Source organism: Betta splendens, chromosome 22, assembly GCF_900634795.4.
Source record: "Betta splendens chromosome 22, fBetSpl5.4, whole genome shotgun sequence".
NCBI lineage: Eukaryota > Metazoa > Chordata > Actinopteri > Anabantiformes > Osphronemidae > Betta > Betta splendens.
The window spans coordinates 7995749-8013908 of record NC_040900.2 but is presented as its reverse complement, the minus strand read 5'-3'; the positions used below and the strand labels follow the sequence as shown (position 1 = coordinate 8013908).

Here is an 18160-nt window from a genome sequence, read left to right as displayed (position 1 = left end):
AGTTTCTTCTTAGATGTGTTTTTTTCTCTTCACAGAATAGTTTTATGTCTTTATATGGCCACCGTCTAATGGCTGTATTACTGACTTTAAATGATATACAGGTATGACTATTTTAAATAGTTTGATTATTTCATATTTTGCAGTGCCTTGCATCAGAATTTAGATTAGAGGAGAACATTATTTAATACTGATCATGGGAAATCACAAGACATTTATGGCATAATGTTTTTTTCTATTTTGAGGCTCTGCTGCAAGAATATTGGGTTTACTATAAACTGTTGAAGTCAGATTTACAGAATATACATATTAAAGAAACTAACTACATTTAACACATTTTTCATGTGTCGACCACACATACAGTACCATGTTATTTTTGTAACTAACTTGGAGCATTATGCAGTTTTCAGTGCAGACCTATTTTGTATCTTCAATCAAGAGACTTTTTTGCATTTGCACAGTTTTGTGTAATTGAATAAAGAAAACCATGTAAATAATTTGTGTGTTTATTTACTTATACTATTATACAATGAAAGTGATAATACCTTATGTGTTATACAGCACTTAAGAGCCTGCAAAGCATGGACCAAATATCAAAAAGATTTTAAAAGTCCATTTCTCTTAATATCCTCATGTCAAAGAATTTAATTAAAAATATACCTTTGTTTGTTTCAAGTTTAAATATAAAACCATTTTTTGCCAGTTACACTAATTCACATGCCATGTATGGTAATATGAAATCATGTGTTTTTTTTTTAGATCAAAAAACAGACATTCCATTTACAAAAGAGAAACAGTCTTGGGCAAACTATTTTTATAGTTATTAGTAAATGGCATATAATAAACTCCACTAGAGTCTAAGAAAATACAACAATTAAATGTCTGAGTTTATGTGTCAGATTCAAAGGCACCGTTAATCCGACCTGTAGGTCTCTTTGGGAGAGGTCTTGCTGTTGATCTGGTCCAGCCTGGAGCATCTGTGCCTGAAACTGTGGCCTGAGACGACAATGAAACGGCTCCAGCCTTTTTCACTTTCCTCTTCCTTCTAGCTCTGCGGGAAAACCACAGACAACCAATATTGTTATTTGTATTTTCTTAGTAAGCCCATGTAGTTTAGGGAAAAGTCATGCAGTGTGAAGTCATCATGCCCCTGTGAATGTAGTGAGGAGGGTGGCAAAGTGCAGGGAGACACTTACTTGTTTTCAGCCATCTCAGGTTCAGTGTCAGAAAGGGTTGGCTCAGAAAGAAACCTAAGTTCCCCAGAAGAGCTAATTGCAGCAGACACCTTGGAAAAGTAAGAAGCGAGAAACCATGAAGTGATGACGAGTAGAAGGAGAAGAAAAGACAGACCACAATCACCATGTGGTATTTTAAGAGTGAACAGTCTTAAAATCTTAAACCCAAAACCTTTTCTCTCACTAGAGGCTGACACAGAGTCACTGTGGATTGTGTGACATTTGCCAAAAATGTCAAAATGGAGAAACACACACACACAAAATATGTCCAGGCGCTAGATAAAGCATTTTGAAGAGGAGCTCAGCCAACACAGAACTGAATATACAGTACTAAACAGACCCAGCACCATAGACAAGACAAAGAACAGATTGCATGTGGGGTCCACACCTGTTCCATCATTGCCTGCCTCAGCGTTTAGTGCAGATACAGTATCGCTATAATGACGGTCACCATCTGTTATTGTCCCTACCCGTGTCGGCGTTGACCTCTCAGCAGTCCCTTCAGACAAGGCTGTGTGTGGCTCTGCAGACTGAGACGCCCCTTCACTGAAATCTCCTAAAACAAGAAAATCATTCATACCGAAGATTTGAAGAACAAAGAAAAGCAAATTTAGCAATAATATATTTCACTCACTTTGATCTACAACATATGAAGCAAGAAAATATCCTTGCTGCCCACTGAGCAGGCGACCGAACCACCAGTTGTCATTGTCTTTGTACAGCACTTGGATGACATCACCACGACGCATGGTCAGTTCATCAGACCGATTAGCTCTGTAGTTGTAGAGTGAGACAACCTAGAGGATGAACACAAGGGCAGAGGAGTTGAGTATGTAGAGCAAAGGGTGCATGTGACGGTGCCAGAGCTGCATCTCATACACTTCATACTTACTACTTGTTGAACAGAGGCAGAATCCGTTTCCACATCCGCACAAGGAACGTGATCACGAAGGGTCTAAGAGGGAAAGAGAAAACAACAACAGCAGTTACAGTAGATGATGATCGTAGTAATATTTATCCAATTCTAGAACAAAGACAAATGAAAAGCCAATACAAAAAGAAGCAGATAGACTTTTAAAGCTGAGTCTTACCTTTGACCTGAAGGATGAAACTCCTTTCAGATGCTGACCAACTGGACTAAAACCACCTGAAATTAAAGAGGAATATTTAGTTTATACACAAACACAGTCACACACTGCCTTTTTTTGCAGAGACCACTTACAAATCGATGTCAAAATGACCAGTGGCCCGTCTGTTTCTCTACGTATAGTGTACATGGTTCATAATAGTCTAAATCCTAATGGTGTGAGCATTTGGTGTTGGTCAGCAAGAGCTATACTACAGCTGTAATCTTCTGAAATATTTGACCTCAACCTTCACAGAGCTGCAGTGGAACCATTCATTGGTTAAACACACAACTATGTTTTAGACTGAATGAGCCACTAACGTTTCTGGTTGCTAAGAGCTGCCTGGGGGATAAGCTGCTCTGCCAGGGATCCAGAGAGCTGCAGCTTGGAGTGTGGCGACAGAAGAGATGGAGGTGGCAGCGAGACATTCAATCCCATCTGAAAAGAAAAGGTGGATTATACTGTAGCTGCATATCACTTTTGTTTACTTTAAAAACCTATACTTTCATAACTATAATGCATATTTTCACAAGTCCATGATAAATTCCTCCTAATGTACTGCTGTGAAATATCTGAATTCAACATTACAATGATTTTTGTGGTGGAAAACCCATATCTATGATCCTGATTAATTTGTGATTAATAACCACTCATAGAAATACTCACTGCACAAGACTCTGAAATCAAGTTCCTCCCTGTGTGAGTAAATCCCGTTTTATCTGTCAAGCACAAACACAAATGTTTCAAACTGAGTGAGATAAGACTGTAACACAAACCAGATGTAAAGTGGCACCACATGCTACTCACACAATACCTTGCTCAAAAACGTATCCTGAAGACTTTGGATACGACTCCTACAACAGTCAGAAAATGCAAGTTTTAATTTAATTATTTCTCAATTTCTTCTGAAACAGCGTTGTATACTGTAGTACCAGTATGTTTAAAAGTAATATAGGTGAGTATTTACAAGTACTGAATCCAGTTGTTCCTTAACACACTGCATTTTCATGGCACGTCTTGTGGCTTGTGCAAACTGGTCCATGGTTGACGTGTCCTGTAGCACATTGCAATCTGGAGTGTGTCTGATGGTTTTGGCATCTGCAGAGGCTGATCTGCTCGCTGCTTTTATCTTGTGCACTTCAAGCTGGGAAACTGTATTAAACAGTAGGACAGGTTGTAGTTCAAATGAAGTTCAGCATATGTCATCACTGTGAACTGACTCAAAAGCACAGCTGAACATGATAGGGTGTTTTTACTAAGGAAAGTGAAGGAACCACAAACCTTTGTGGTCGTATATGTACACATGGACAGGCTGGCTCTGCCCAAAAGCACAGAAAGCAACCATGTTCTCGTGAGGGTGGAAGGACACGCCGTGAGTTGCGGTGGGGTAGCAAAGCTCAGAGTACACTGCAACTTGGTCACCTGGAAAAACGAATCCGCCAAATGTTAAGCAGGTAATAACTGGCAATAGCAGGGGTTTATATTAAAGACGAAAGTATGGTCCTCACCCGTATCAGTATTCCACACATATGCCATCCCATCCTCGCTACCAGAAAAGATGAAGTTCCCACACGGTGTAAAAGTGCTGTAAATTCTCTCTCTGTAGTTGGTGGCTCCAGTGTACTTCTTTACAGCCAGACTAAAAACAGAGCATTAAAACGATTCCATTATTTGAAGTACAAATGATCAAAATTGATACTACTTCCTCTTTGTCTTATTTACATTCTTAAGTCCATCATCCTTAGGACACTGTCTTTGGCATGAATGAGGAGGCACCGCCCATTTGGATGGAGCTGCAGCTTGTTTATGGGGATACCGCTGAGGTCACACTCGTCAATTTTCTGCCAAGAGAGAACACAAACAAGAGTGTATTAAAATTTTTAATGTTTTGTTTAAAATATGTATGTCGTTAAAATTGGCAAATTTCATCGACTCTACCTTCTCTATACACCAACGATGACACGACTGCTGCGTGCCATCATTTACTGGGGTTTTCCACACATTTATTAGGCCTGTGTTGTCTGCTGAGAACATTCTTCTTCCTAATTGCAAGGAAAACAACAACAAAAAAAACATCAAATACAACAATGCAGAGGTACAATATACTATTAATATTATATGTCCAGGCGCAAGCATGACAACTAACACTGGATGATTAATGTGATTCCTACTCCTATATAAATTAAGCTTTTGATAATTACTATTACAAATGAGGTAAAAGAGTGGTATAAGTTTGAGGAACCTTCATTCATATCTTGCACATGATTCCATGTGATCGGGGACCTATCTGAGGTTATATAGGGCACCAACAGTAAGAATTAACAACAGGGCAGCAGTATCATGGTCATACCTTCAGAGTCAAAACAAACTGTGTTGATGAAACTCCCATGGACCTCGAAGTCCTGCAGCAGTTCGCCATTTATGTCATCAACATCAAGCCTCCACACTCGTACCAGAGAGTCGTAGGCGCCGGTCACCACCAGGTTTTGTGCTGACGGGTGGTACTGAGCACAGTACACGAAGGATGGATGAGTGAGCACTTTCTGGGCTGCTCCCTGAAGCCTCTCTACATTCCACTCTCTGAGGGAGGAGGACAGAATGAGGAAATCTGTGCTGTGACTACAGTCTAAAACATGCTGTGTCACTGCTACTATAAAGAGCTGGTGAGCATATGCTGTGAGAAGTTGACAGACTCCCCCTAGAGGTGCTATTAAAAAACAGCTATTACAGCAATTCACCCAGCACAACAAAAACGTCCTTCACTCCTTGTGAGCTCTATTTGTTGTTTTATGGGATAAACCGGAACTTACCTGACAGTTCCATCGGAGGAGGCAGACAAAAGGCTTCGGTCGTCTCTGGACCAGCAGAGATCATACACAATTTTCAGATGGCCATTGAAGGCAGCCAAAACCTTTCCGGAGGGAATCTCATACACTGAAAACAAAAAATGACCAGTTAATTACCTTGAATTCCCTTGTGAAACACAGCATCAGCCGGGAATGTTTCACAAAGTGAGGGGCAGCTTACCTACAACAGGGAATGCATCTCTGTCAGCACAAGCAGCAGCCAGTATTGTCCCAGCATGAGAAAATAGCACAGTGAAACAGCCCATCTGACCTCCACGAAAAGCCAGCAAGGGCTTGTTAGGTATCCGACAGATCTTTAATACAGAAACCACTGTAGGTCTTGTGCAAAAATCCACAACACATTATTACATCTTTATATTTTTGTTTGTGAAAAGTTGTAAATTAATGAATTAATCTTTTGCCGCAGGTTAATTCAAAATCTAATTGATTATTCCACTAACCTGACCAGGTAGCCTGCTCCATCTCAAGACTGCCGGCTTGCTGTCCATAGGTTGTGTCAGACTTCTCTTGGTGACCTCGTTCTGCAGATCGCTGTAGGATGTGCTGCCTCGCTCTTCCTGCAGCGCCATCATGGAGCGAATGCTAGGATCCACCTGCAAAGCAGAATTTATTTTAGCTACAAGCAAGTCTATTCCTGCTTTTTGTCCACTTTGATCTTAACACGTTACACATTATCTACAATAAATATCTAATGTAATCTGCAACATACTTACATGCTCAGGGAGTTTAATCCCTTTGACTGTAACATAAAGCGTGGATGTGTATTTGTGACGAGGGTATTTCCGCCACCACTCCACCACCTCTATGGTTTTAGGTTGTTTCTTTGCTCGAGGAAGAGGGCAAAAGAGCTGCAGGCGAAGTTTACTGTCGATATTCAGCACACCGTTTGTGCCAACAAGCTGAATATAAGGATTATATCACAAGTTAAAAAGTAAAATTAAAAATGAAATTAAAGTTTGATTTTTCGTTAGCCAGTGAGACACATACTACCTTGAGAAATGCCCATGCAACCTTTCTGAATCCTCGTTCATGTTTATCTACATCAGCTTTGGCTCTTGCTTCTTCCATTGTTATGAAGTCCAAAATCTTTATTAATTGAATTACAAACATATAATTAAAAACAAAAAAAGAGAGTTGGATTTACACAGGCCAATATTTCTAAATGCAAAGTCTCTTACTTCAAAGAAGAGAATAACCCTGGGGCTTTCGTCACTTTGTTGAACAAAGTAACCAAAGCGTTCATTAAAGATGATCTGTTCCTCCCACTCGGGGATAACCGATTTGTTTTTCTTGAAGTCAAAAGGTTGAGTCATGATTGGGAGAATGTGATCAACGTTCTCCTGCTCATAAAATGAGGAAACGGGACGATGGCTTTAAAAGGAAAAGCAAAAGGGACAAAACAGCCATTTAACTGCAGGTATTTTTCATATGGTATATAAAGTCCAACACTCAAGGAAATGTATAAAAACAGGGTCTGAGAGTATTTATTCTCACCAGTCTTCTTTCTTAACATACTGTCCAGTGGATTCATCAACAACATGGACCTTCACCATTGGGTGTGAGATGAGTAGGTCCGTTTTGAGGCGGTCTGTTCTGTGCACATTCACTCCTAGCACAAGACTGTCATCAAAGCTTGTGTTTTGTGGTACTTCTGCTTCTGTCTCACTTTCATCTTTGACAACTGCAAAATGGAAATAAAACAAAATTTGTTACAGGAACTTTCTAATGGTGTTTAGTAAACTATTTCTGGACAATTAACATTCACTTACTGTGCTTTTTCTTCTTCTTTTTCTTCTTTCCCTTGGCTTCAGTTCCATTTCCCACATCAGCATCCGGCTCTACACCTTCATCTTGATCCCTAGTGGAAAGAATTCTTAATTTAACATACTTGTAAACCTTGTATCTTTATAAAGTAATACGTATAAAAGGTGACTAATGTATAACATAATATTAGATATACAAACCCAGCATCTGACTCTGTAACTACAGATTTTAACTTCTTCTTTTTCTTCTTCCCCACATCATTATTCAGCATTAGACTTTGGGAGACACTCTCTTTTTCTGTCTTGATCTTTGATGGCTTTACAGTTTTCTCTTCCACCTGTGCTATCTGCTGCTGGTATTCATGCAACAGATTGTCTTCAGTGTCCTCTATCTGACTCTCTGGTTTGTTCTCTGTGTCTCCTCTGCTTTTCCCCCTCTTACTTTTTCGTCTTGATTCCTTTTCTCTGCCACCATCATCATCTGGATGGAAGGCATTCTCAGTAGAATCATCCACATCCTTCTGAATGAAACTTGTGGTGTCCTCAGGTATGGGGAGGGCAGGAAGGTCCCTTTTATTTTTCTTCTTTGATTTTGTAATTTGAGGTTCCTCTTGGTTTCTACTGTTGTTTATATTAACCTTTTCTGATATTTCCTTCTCTCTCCTTTTATTCTTTGTATAGCGAGGACTACCCTGTTCCGGGTGATATGTGTTCTGAAGGATTGTCTCATCATCTTCTGTGTCCTTCTCAAGGTTGAGATTCTTTTTAAGATTCTGAAGCTAAACATAGAGAGAAGTTTACTTTCTATATGTTTTGTCTTCAGAATTTCTATATGAAATTACTAGAATTTGGAAATGTTATTCAGTACTAGAGCACATACCACAATGGTCTCCTGTGTTTCACGGCTTTTCTTCTTCAACTTCTTCTCAGATTCAGTGTATTTCTTGAAAACTTCATTAAATCTTTCCCGAGTCTTTGCCCGGTCTTCACTTTGACCTGTAAAAAGGCTTCACTGTCATTGCTGGCTATGTTAACATCAGTTGACCTAATGTTAAATGACTGTTGCTGTGTTGACATTTTTTTCTGTATATAGATATACTTTCTGATATACTTTTTAACTTTAACTTTTAAGAATTTCAATTTTACTAGACACCCAGTCACATACATTTTAATGTCTTTAACTTGACCACATCTGTACATAATACATTAAAAATAAAAGAAAATGTGTGTTCCAAACTTAAATATACAACAATATATAACACATCCCCACCTTGAGTAACTACAGTAATAAAATATTACGCATGTACATGATGGTGTGTCCTAAGGAGAGGGCTAACTATTCAGTAAGCAGTAACTTACCTGCTGGCATCCTCAGGCTACGTAATGCTCATTCTTATTGCAAAGGGAGAATACAGTTAATCCAGGGAAGACTTCCCCTTCAGCTAAAAATACGAAACCGCTAACGATGCATGGCAAAAAGTGAAAGGGATTTAATAGACGAACCGCTCTTGTATGTGATGTTTGCAGCATCTATTAAAACATAATAAAAATGTATGTCTTCCGAGCTAAGATAAAACTAACTACAATAACTATATAATGGTAACACTAGCGTTCTAAGCTAGCTTGCTAAGTGCCATTGTTAACTAAGTGGTATAGTGGACTACGAACCCAAAGAAACCGTAGAGAACCCAAAAGATACGTTTATTAGAAAGTCCGAGTCCCAGGTGTACTAAATTGAAAAAATATTAGCTAACTAGCTAGCTAGCTGATGCTAATGCACGTATCCCCCGTGCAGAGATTCTGTCCTCCTTCAACTTCAACAACGCCGCGATGGTTTCCAAGTCAACCAAAACAAGCGAAAACGTGGGGGGAGGGGCCACACCAACACGTTGGGGACGTACAACCGCAAGCAACGCCTGTTACGTACATCCGCCATGATGTTTTTGAAAATGTTCTTTTCAGACAATAAAACTATGTAATAAACAAAATACATTACCGTTATAATAATATTGTTAAAAATGTAACCCTAACCGAGCAAAGCAATAATAGAAACTAATACATAAAAAGTTGTTGCTGATATAATACTTTAATAAAAAAAGACACTAATTTACTGTAAATACGCAACGTAAAGTTATTCCAAAAAATCAAATAAAATTATAATAAATAAAACGAAAAAAATAAAAAATTTCAGTGGTTTTACCTTTGTGTAAAGGGCTAATTCTAATTATCTGTAATTATGGATTCTAACCGCCTTAGCAGTCACGTGACTCTCAATGGGCGAGCCTACGTGCAGGTAAAGTGCAGCAGGCAGGTGCGGTACGTCTCCACTGAATATGCAGACATGGCTTCTGTCTTTTGTGAGAATTGCTCCAAGATGCTTAAAGAATTTGCTGCAAATTTCAGGAATGTTTGCAAGGAATTTAAACTGAAAGTTTACAAAGAACTGTCCCACTGTACCTGCGTCAGGATTACACCTGAAAGGACGACTCAGTTGCCAACCTTACTCCACCTATGTGGTAGGACCATTACACCCTGTGTTTAGTTTGTCTTTTTTATTAACATTTCAACAGCTTTATATTACTTTGTTATCTAGGTTGTGAAAATGTATTTCTTTATTGTTAATTTTTTTTTCTCTTAGATAATGGACCCCATATTTTCAGGCAGGAACGTCTACAAGCACTGAATACACTTGCAGCCTCGGAAAATATAGATCTGCAAATGACTGCAGCTGTTTATTATTTACGTCTCAGTCACCAGTGTAAGTGAGGGTAGACAAACTGATTTTTATGTTACCTCTGTCATTCATGATGGAAATGATCTGCAGACCAGTAGACAAATGTTTGCTCTATGGACTCTAACGGTTACTGCCAGTATTATGCAAATGTTCAACTGTATTTTTTCCCAGAGTTGGCTGATAGGACCATTGTGAATGCTGTGTCAACCTGAAGAGAAAACAAAAGGATTTAATTTTAATGCTTTTATTATAATTGTTAATTAGTGATCAGCAATATTGATTGTTTTTTCTGCATTTCAGTACAGTTTTATTTTGTATCATGTAAATAGGTGACCACATTTTGTCCTTACATACGGTCTTTGAAAGATATTTCTTTACATGAATGAAGTTCAGAACACAGGAAAGTTGTCTTTCTGCAATATTCAAATTGACAAGCCATTGACTGGAGGATGCAACTGGACATACAGTGTTCATGGTTGTTTTCTAAAATAGTTTTTGTATTTGTGTGTTAAAGTGAACTCTCCCTTACCAGATGACTTCATGGAGCCAATCATGCCTTTGCTTTTATCAATTCACTTTGATGTGCAAAAGAGTATCTTGCTGGCTGTGGTCAATCTGCTGATAAAGAATAACGGTAAGAGACATTTTAAAGAATGATCCTAAAGGGCAAAACCAGGCCACTGCCACAGTTTCCAGCTGATGATTTATGTGGCTCATACTCTCCAAGCTAATGTGCAAGAAATCTCATTTCAGTGTGTAAAGAGTTGGTGATTGAAATGGGAATGCTGGTTCCCTTACTGGAGTTGTTCCAGTCCGGTGATGCTACTGCTCAGTGTCACTCGTGTGCCTGCATTGCCATGCTGGCCTCTGCAGGTTCGTACAGTAAACAGTGAATATGCCATGTATGCAAATGGGTCAATCTGTATATTTAGACTGTAGATTGTTAATTACAGTTTGACCAAGTGACCAGGAGAAAGTCTCTGATTCATATGATTACAAATAAAGAGAAAAAGACAGAAAGGGGTAGTTTGGTTTGATTCATAAACCTAACTCAAACTTATAATCGTACATGTGAGTTTCTTCTAGAATCAAACACAGATGCTCTGCTTGTGGATGGAATCATACCCCTGTTGGCTTTAGCAAAATCCTATGACCCAAAGGTGCAACAGGATGCAGCCTGGGCTCTGTTGTATCTCACACAATCAGGTGAGGCGATTTCCTGCGAATGTCACTGAGCCGCTGTATTCAGGTGATGCTCAGTGGAAACTGACCCTCTCGTCCCATTCCAGATTGGCCGACGAGGATCTTATGCCAAGCAGGGGCCATCCCAGTTCTGGTTCTTCTGCTCCAGTCCTCAGATCCGGAGGTTCAGTTTTACAGCTGCACTGCTCTGTGTAACATCGCTGCAAAGCAGGAGCATCACCCAAAGATGCTCAGCATTGGAAGTCACTACTTGTTAAAGTCTCTTTTGACTCTCATGTCCTCCTCTGTACAAAAGGTCACTGTGAGAGCAAATTCTAAAATTCTAAAATTATGATGAATTCAGCATTTGACTAACTAATTTTATTCTGCTTTTAGAATTCAGCTCAAGCATGCAGATGCCTGCAAACACTCTCCATGAACGGTAATGATGAGTAACACAATCTGTCACTGACGTCATACTGTACAGTAGGAGGCAGAGACTGTTTGTCATTTTTATGTATAGTTCTTATCCAGGAGCAGCTGATGGAGCTTGAGTGGGTGCTGCCTCTGAAGGGGCTCCTGAAAGATTCTGCTCCTGTTTGGACCGAGCCAGCCATAACGCTCCTGTCTGACCTCTCTGCGCACCCACCAAACAAAGTACGAGTCCCCACAAAGCAGCAGCCTTTCAACTGTGATATGAAGCATCTGCGACATGATCCACCTTTACTTGATGGTTTACTATTATATGTTAACAGTGTCTCCATGGTTTGACTCCAGGACATCCTAATCAGTGAAGGAGTGTTGGATGGAATCGGGCAGCTGCTTCGTCATCACAGATCCAGCTGTGTAATAGTCGCACACAGCTGTAAGATCATCACCAACCTGTGTAGCTCCTGCACAGGTCAGCAGGTAAGCCAGGGCGCATGACATAACACTGTATGTCACGTGTGCATGGAGACTGAGGTTAAGTCACACAGAGTTCTATTATATTATAGGCTGTACTGGAGGGTCTGTGCTTATCAGGACCCCTCAGGGCCTTTCTGTTGCCGACCCTGGGAGACGAAACCTTGCTGCATGTGACCTCATGCTTACAACACATGATGACCTTGGGTGAGTGTTGTGAGATGGAGAATGTGCTTTTACTTACTGTAAAATGACCCCATACACACTTAACCTTAACCCATAATTCCTCGCTGCTTTAGATCCACTTAAATGTAAGTTATCAGCAACACTTACATCAGAGCATGTTTCAAGGCTGGTGAAGCTGTCGGGACAAAGCGGGAATTCTCAGCTGTCATACAACTGCGCAGCCATCATAAGCAAATTAGACATGAGTGGTAATGTATAACTCTTAACTACCGATGGATAAGAATCCTCTTGGTTTACATTATGCATATTATTATTAAACATTGTGTTTTCTGCTATTTTAGCTGAGATGCGTCACTTACTGAGACCTCACTACTTGAACGTAATCGAGTATCTTTTAGCATTTCTGCAGAGGAGAGATGTACAATTTCAGCAGCTCGTCATCATAACAGTGTTTAACCTCCAGAAAGGTTTGTTTGAGTCATAAACTCATTTAACAGTACTGCAGTGTGGTGCTCTTAGCAGGGTTTCTGCATTCTTTTTCTCTGCAGATGAAGGCTTTGTATCGCAGCTGGCTGACAGCGAGCTCGAGGTTCAGCTCTGGAAGGTGCAGGCGCAGACGGAGGAAACTAGGCGGCTGCTGCAGAGGATTCAGCCTCTGTCTCCATCCTGTGTTCTGAATCACTGACTGTTTTAAGTACATTTGGAATTTTAGAATTAGTTATTTTTACAAACGTTTTTATATTACATGCAGTCATTACAGTATGTTAAATAAAGAACAACTACAGGCTCAGTATAATATTAATTTTAATCAAATATGGCAGAGATTTCAACCTTAATAGCTTTAACAGGTTACATTTATGAGCAGTAATATCTGATACATCTGTTTTTATATGCTTTTATCATAATAAACTAACTGAACCTCTACGCTTCAAGCTTTGATTTGGAAAGTGTGCAATACCAAACAAGCCATCTCCAGTGCAATATATGCTTTGTGCATTGTATTTTTTCTTAAAACATCACTCACAAAAACTGAAGCAAAGTCTTTGGACACTAAGTTCCTTAGCAGCTTTGAAATACTGTATGTGATTGCTATACTTCACAAAATCAGAGGGCAAAGACAAGAATAGGTTTTACATTAGGTGAATACTCACTAACATTTTTAGCGCGAAAGCAACCCGAGCTATTGTCGCTGAGCTATTATGATTCCACAGTGACGAGACTGAGGAAGGTAACGTGGACAGAAATATTAGGAATAAGCAGCGCATATGGCCAGTATACGTTGTGATAGTCGGAGGCTATTCCTAGTATTTTACAAAGGCAACACTTGATAACTATTAAATGGCACTACCATTACCAATGTCTACAGCTACTATTTTAGGATAGTCATTATTATAGAAACCAGCTGTACTTAATAAATTATGCAACTTGCCCAGAACTTGTACCACGGGTTACACAGAGGAGTGACCGAATGCTGATGTCCTTGGTGAGTCAGCGCTGTAACTGTACATGCTCTTTAGCGACGGCGCAGGGCAGCGAGGTGGCTGTGCTCTAGTATCACCTGTGTTTCATAGAGAAATCGCAGCGTTCAGGGAAAGTCTTCCGTCGACTTTGAAGGTGCTCATATGACCTCTAAACAGGGAGACAAGAGCAGAATGAAAAATATATACGTATATGGTGCCTATTTCCCACCATGAGGTCAAATGGCGTCTCACCTGCTCGTTGATGCGTCTGGATTTCCTCCAGGCCAGTGAGTGTTCTGAGAGACCTACGTTCCTTGAAGGCCACAATAGGAATCATGTCCTCCTCGTTGCTCAGCCTCAGCTGCGAGGACTTGGTCCCCACCGGCACTTTGACGTCACCGTCTGCGCTGCCATTTTGCACAGGCTCTGTGTTTTCCTTTGGCTGGGCGTCGTTTGGCACCAACCTCGCGGGTCCTGGATTCTGTTTTTGAAACCAGCACAGTTAAGGACGGGCTGTGCGGCTTTCTGAGGCAGTGCTGTGTTACTGGATGATGCTGGCGGTGCGTCATAAAAGCCCTATGGCAGTGTACTCTTTAAAAACTGAACAGTAAATCTCACCATATCTGGAGAATCTGTTCTTCTGGTTCTCCGCATGATCTCCTCAAGTCGCTGGAAAACAAAATTACTTTTACTAAATCATTCATTGTCTACAATGAGACAAGATCTTTGCTGTTTGTTGATTTGAGGACAGCTGATCGCTGTGTACTGTACACACGCATGCTTTTTAGACCCATCACCTTTTTTCTTGCTTGCCGTTCTACTTCCTCTTTCTGTGCAAGGATTTCTCGCTCTTGTTTGATCTGCTCTGCTTTTGCCTTCTCTTTGGCCTGTTCCTCCTCTCTCTGAATGAGATATAAAACACAGAAGAGAAGTTTAAACCGCCTTTAAAATTTACAGGAATATTAATAACAAATGTGGACTGAGCGATTTCCCATTCCCACCTGTTTCTGCAGCAGGGCAGCTTCGCGCATGGCCTGAGCTCTTTCTTCTTCAGCTCGTCTCTTCTCCTCTTCCTCCCTTCTTTTCTTCTCCTCAATCAGACGTTGAGCCTCTGCTTGTTGCGAAGCACGTTCCTCCGCCTGCTTGCGCTCCAGTTCTTCGCGACTCCTCCTGGACATTTCATACATATATATTTTATATACCCGTCTTTAACAGTTTTGCCGTCCATGAGGTGCTTCATACCTCTCTGCCTCTTCTTTCTGCAGACGCTCCTGCTCCTCCCTCTCCCGCTGTAGTCGAGCCTCTCTCCTCTTTTCGGCCAGGAGACGGGAGGCCTCCTCTGGATCTGTAGTCCCTGCTGAAGGCCTGCATGCGACCTCAGGAGGCTGTGGAGCTGGATGGTGAGGCGTCAGGGAAGGGCCTGAAGAGGAATGACATTAACTTATATTAATATATACATTAATGTAGAACATTAAGCTTCCAAGGATTCGCTTACTTCCATCTCCCGCTGTTCTTGTTATAACTCCTGTCTCAGTGTCAGGCAGGTTTTCACCATTCATTTTATTCTGCTGACCTTCAGCTGATGTCCTGACAGGCCTTGAATTACCAGCAGCAAGGGCAGAACTACACACAGCAACATCTTCCTCGGGCACTGACGGGAGCTCCAGTTGCAGTGGGGTTGAATGTCTGCTGATTGATCTTCGGGGGGTCCTTTCAGAGAGAGCAGAGAAGTACAGATGTTTCACTTTGTGCTCATTATTGCTACCAAGTCGTGGAGGTAGTGGTCTCACAGCCTACCGTTCTGGAGAGGGGGAGGCTGTTCTGCTCTGTGTAACTGTGGCTGGTCTCACACTGTTGTTGATGGCAGCTGAGCTGCAGTTTGAAGTCTTCCTGTTAATATCCTGCTTTCTAACAGCTTTGATCTGAGACAAAATGAACAGAAAGAATTGAACATACAGGTGGTTGAGGGATCACAAGCAGCAAATGTAACAAAACAAAACAAAAGAGCAGCTGGAGTTACCTGTGTCATATTGGTGCTTCTGTTGTTAGGGCTGGGTGAGGCAGATGACCTGTAGTAGACTGAACCAGCGTGCTGCTGAGGTTTATGAGGGGAAGTCATGGCAGTGGTGGTATTCATGGAATGGAATGAAACTGCACGACGACAAACATGGACAGCTGAGACAGTGGTTTTTTGCCACAATTATGGGTAATTGGACAAACATTCACAAAACGGTGGGAAAAGTGAAACAGGATGAATGTGCAACGTGTTGACATACAGGAAAATAATCAGAGTTAGTGACAAGGCGGCCTGGAGATTTTCACTGCAGAAGCGATGTAGTTGTAATTGGCTGATGAGGCGAGTGTACCTTCTTCTCCTGACTGACAAGCAGCACTCTTGCTCCTGGCCAGAAAGGAGCATGTGGGGGTAAGCAGGCGACTGATCAGGTCCCTCTCCCATGCTGTCAGTGGCGCGCGGCGTGGAGCTAACGCATTGATCAGCGCAGTTTGTGCAGCATCGCAAGACATAAGGCATGCCAAGAATGTGTGTGTTGAGAGATGCAACACAGAGAGAAGATACTGTAAGCGTGGTGTTGTGGGGTACGAAAGGCGTCAGTGGAGGAGACAATCATCTCAGCTCACTGTTCTTGGTGAGCTTCCTTCCTCTTCCGTGTTGACTGAGGTTCTGTTGGGCTCTTTGGCTTTTCTCCAGCGTCCTGCGAACTGCAGATTCATGTCTCTCCTTAGTTGAAGAAAAAAAAAGCAGTGTAATCATCGGTTTGGCTGTAAATAAAAGGTCCTAATGTCCAGCATTAACACTGACCTTCTCCTCTTTGAGCCTCTGCTGGCGCTTCTCCTCCACGGCAGCTCGCCTCCGCTCCTCCTTGAGCCGCTGCTCCGTGAGTTTCTTCTTGCGCTCCTGCAGCTGTTGTTCATAGTAACGCCTGGCCCGCTGCTCTCGCTCCAACCTGGTTGATTCCCGTGAAGCTAAAAAAACCCATAAAACTGCATAAACAGATACATGAATGAATCTCTTTTGCATGACTGGTAAGATGCAACGTACCTTGTAACTTCTGGTGTTCTTCTCTTCTTTGTCGTGCTGCTTTCAGCCTTTCATCAACATTTGGCCCATTAGACACTAGAATGCCAAAATGCCACACATTACTCTAAGCATTAGTTTCAGTTATATTTATCTGAAAAAAGATGTTTAGGAAATGAGCTGGTGTCTTCATAATGTCACCCGCCTGATGAATGTGTGAATGTGAGGGTAGGTAAACATAGAGAGGTATATCAAACCTGTAGCAGCCCGCTGAGTGTTGCAGATCTTCAGTCCAATGCAGGCTGCTTTCTTTACCTGCAAATCTGCTTTACCCCCAGAGCCATTTTCTGTCAACGAGGAATTAATACTGTGTTAAAAATGACCTCTCCAGGGTTAAATGCTAATTATCTGAGACCCAGTATACCCTTTTTGACTGGATTTCTGCTGTCTGTGAGCAGGACGTTACATAATTAAGTTTGGAAAATAGTTGCTATTATGGCCTGGTGATGGCCTCGGGGTCCGCTGCAAATCAAAGAGCTATTATACACTGCCTGCGTGTAGAAGGCAGAGAGCATGCTAGCGCCTGACCAGTGCTCACAAAGGCGACAGAATGAAGAGGGGGAAAACACAGAGACAAACACAGCAGTGATCCGGAAGATCAGCAAAAACAAATGGAATTTAAAGTGCTGTGGAAATGATGAGTGATTTTTATATTTATTCTAATCAGTGCTTAGACATGTAGTTTTCCACATTTATTGTGGCCACGCTTAACTGCTAAATTATTTCTTAAAAGAGAATGTACAGTTCATGCGTCATCAGTTTGATCAGATAATCCTGCGTTTGTAATATACAGTCGTTCTGGCTTTTACTTTAAGGAAAGACTTATATTGGGCTGCAGGGACTCAAAAGCTTAAACAAAGCACTAAAAGCTACTAACCTGCCTTGCTTTCAGCCCGGTTCCCCCCTCTTTGGCTCTGGATGGTACGTGTAGAAAGTGGTCCCTGGGATGGTGGGATGGCACTCTGCTTCTTCTTCACGGCCATGCTAGGTTTTGAGCCTGGCATACCAATGCTCCCACTCAAAACCCCCCCTCCTGTTCCCTCCTCCTCCTCCTCCTTTTTTGCTCTTCACAATTTCTATTTCAAGATGCCTCCGGGTCCTCGAGCTCAGAGTGCGCTGCGCAGGGAGCTGCCTCCTGCATCAGCTGCTCATCCATCTGTGTCTCGCACGCCGGTGGAGAGAAAGGCAACAATACAAAGCATCCAGTTATACTCCTGCCCAGTGGCTTGCAGCTAAAACAAAGATGGAAATACAGTCTTATTTGAGGATACGGAGGTCCAGGGAGAAGTGTCGACTATAAAAAGGATACTCCCCCTTTAAAGATGTCACCCTTGTGAGCTGCTCTGCTTTACTTTCACAATATAGCTGTGTCACTTTAACTCCCCCACCACACTGCCTGGTTTATAGAGGGGACGTGGCCAAAAGGATGCATCGTCTCCTGGAGACAGAGCGTAATGGAGCCTGCCCTCATGAGTGATAACCATGGTGAAGCTGGCCTTACAGTTGCTTGGATATTGACTCACACTGATGCAGGCAGTGTCTTCCATGGATGTGGGAAAGATGGGATTTTTTTTGTTTACCCATGATTCCTCCTGCGTGAATAAATCGG

At 41.6% G+C, this 18160-nt stretch overlaps 3 protein-coding genes across 8 annotated transcripts; 1 reads left to right on the top strand and 2 right to left on the bottom strand.

The window, feature by feature from the left end:
- Window positions 1-487: 487 nt before the first annotated feature.
- Window positions 488-9272, bottom strand: ahi1 (Abelson helper integration site 1). Of its 2 annotated transcripts, XM_029139317.3 has the most exons (26): window positions 8349-9259; window positions 7870-7985; window positions 7191-7768; window positions 6996-7084; window positions 6721-6907; window positions 6405-6597; window positions 6217-6312; window positions 5940-6125; window positions 5667-5819; window positions 5387-5519; window positions 5170-5293; window positions 4710-4939; window positions 4298-4401; window positions 4082-4200; window positions 3868-3998; window positions 3641-3781; window positions 3327-3511; window positions 3174-3213; window positions 3026-3078; window positions 2680-2797; window positions 2324-2379; window positions 2125-2187; window positions 1867-2029; window positions 1703-1788; window positions 1194-1282; window positions 488-1048 (listed from the first exon to the last, which is right to left on the bottom strand). In XM_029139317.3, exons 1-26 carry the CDS (start codon window positions 8356-8358, stop codon window positions 886-888), a joined length of 3606 nt encoding a protein of 1201 aa, XP_028995150.1. In that variant the 5' UTR covers window positions 8359-9259; the 3' UTR covers window positions 488-885. The 2 variants fall into 2 exon arrangements, with proteins under 2 accessions (XP_028995150.1, XP_028995151.1); XM_029139318.3 differs by lacking the exon at window positions 1194-1282 and having other exon boundaries at window positions 908-1048; window positions 8349-9272.
- On the top strand, window positions 9271-12919 carry LOC114848660 (uncharacterized). Of its 3 annotated transcripts, XM_029139384.3 has the most exons (14): window positions 9271-9300; window positions 9393-9505; window positions 9628-9747; window positions 10238-10357; window positions 10477-10596; window positions 10810-10929; window positions 11013-11221; window positions 11302-11347; window positions 11429-11562; window positions 11683-11814; window positions 11901-12015; window positions 12108-12242; window positions 12336-12461; window positions 12543-12919. In XM_029139384.3, exons 3-14 carry the CDS (start codon window positions 9708-9710, stop codon window positions 12677-12679), a joined length of 1434 nt encoding a protein of 477 aa, XP_028995217.1. In that variant the 5' UTR covers window positions 9271-9300; window positions 9393-9505; window positions 9628-9707; the 3' UTR covers window positions 12680-12919. The 3 variants fall into 3 exon arrangements, with proteins under 3 accessions (XP_028995217.1, XP_028995216.1, XP_028995215.1); XM_029139383.3 differs by lacking the exon at window positions 9271-9300 and having other exon boundaries at window positions 9315-9505; window positions 10256-10357; XM_029139382.3 differs by lacking the exon at window positions 9271-9300 and having other exon boundaries at window positions 9315-9505.
- On the bottom strand, window positions 12782-17563 carry map7a (microtubule-associated protein 7a). Of its 3 annotated transcripts, XM_029139360.3 has the most exons (15): window positions 17429-17563; window positions 16749-16838; window positions 16516-16590; window positions 16276-16439; window positions 16095-16194; window positions 15821-15937; window positions 15475-15629; window positions 15252-15376; window positions 14950-15164; window positions 14697-14874; window positions 14456-14624; window positions 14252-14356; window positions 14073-14123; window positions 13707-13935; window positions 12782-13623 (listed from the first exon to the last, which is right to left on the bottom strand). In XM_029139360.3, the coding sequence occupies exons 1-15, from the start codon at window positions 17553-17555 to the stop codon at window positions 13613-13615; spliced, it is 1911 nt and encodes a 636-aa protein (XP_028995193.1). In that variant the 5' UTR covers window positions 17556-17563; the 3' UTR covers window positions 12782-13612. The 3 variants fall into 3 exon arrangements, with proteins under 3 accessions (XP_028995193.1, XP_055361957.1, XP_055361958.1); XM_055505982.1 differs by lacking the exon at window positions 15821-15937 and having other exon boundaries at window positions 15475-15605; XM_055505983.1 differs by lacking the exon at window positions 12782-13623 and having other exon boundaries at window positions 13843-13935; window positions 14073-14125; window positions 14253-14356.
- Window positions 17564-18160: the final 597 nt, after the last annotated feature.

What these genes read in the sequence shown, in the direction of transcription:
- ahi1 (XM_029139317.3), bottom strand. An exon ending in AGTTTGTTTTGACTCTGAAG is followed by an intron (nt 4,402 to 4,709) that starts GTATGACCATGA and finishes CCTTGCAATTAG; the next exon opens with GAAGAAGAATGTTCTCAGCA. An exon ending in TTTCATCCTTCAGGTCAAAG is followed by an intron (nt 2,188 to 2,323) that starts GTAAGACTCAGC and finishes TTTCCCTCTTAG; the next exon opens with ACCCTTCGTGATCACGTTCC.
- LOC114848660 (XM_029139382.3), top strand. Translation starts at nt 9,331, where the DNA reads ATGGCTTCTGTCTTTTGTGAGAATTGCTCCAAGATGCTTAAAGAATTT. An exon ending in GCAAACACTCTCCATGAACG is followed by an intron (nt 11,348 to 11,428) that starts GTAATGATGAGT and finishes TTTTATGTATAG; the next exon opens with TTCTTATCCAGGAGCAGCTG. An exon ending in AAGCAAATTAGACATGAGTG is followed by an intron (nt 12,243 to 12,335) that starts GTAATGTATAAC and finishes CTGCTATTTTAG; the next exon opens with CTGAGATGCGTCACTTACTG.
- map7a (XM_029139360.3), bottom strand. Translation starts at nt 17,555, where the DNA reads ATGCCAGGCTCAAAACCTAGCATGGCCGTGAAGAAGAAGCAGAGTGCC. An exon ending in GAAGCACCAATATGACACAG is followed by an intron (nt 15,377 to 15,474) that starts GTAACTCCAGCT and finishes ATTTTGTCTCAG; the next exon opens with ATCAAAGCTGTTAGAAAGCA. An exon ending in GCCTCCCCCTCTCCAGAACG is followed by an intron (nt 15,165 to 15,251) that starts GTAGGCTGTGAG and finishes TCTCTCTGAAAG; the next exon opens with GACCCCCCGAAGATCAATCA.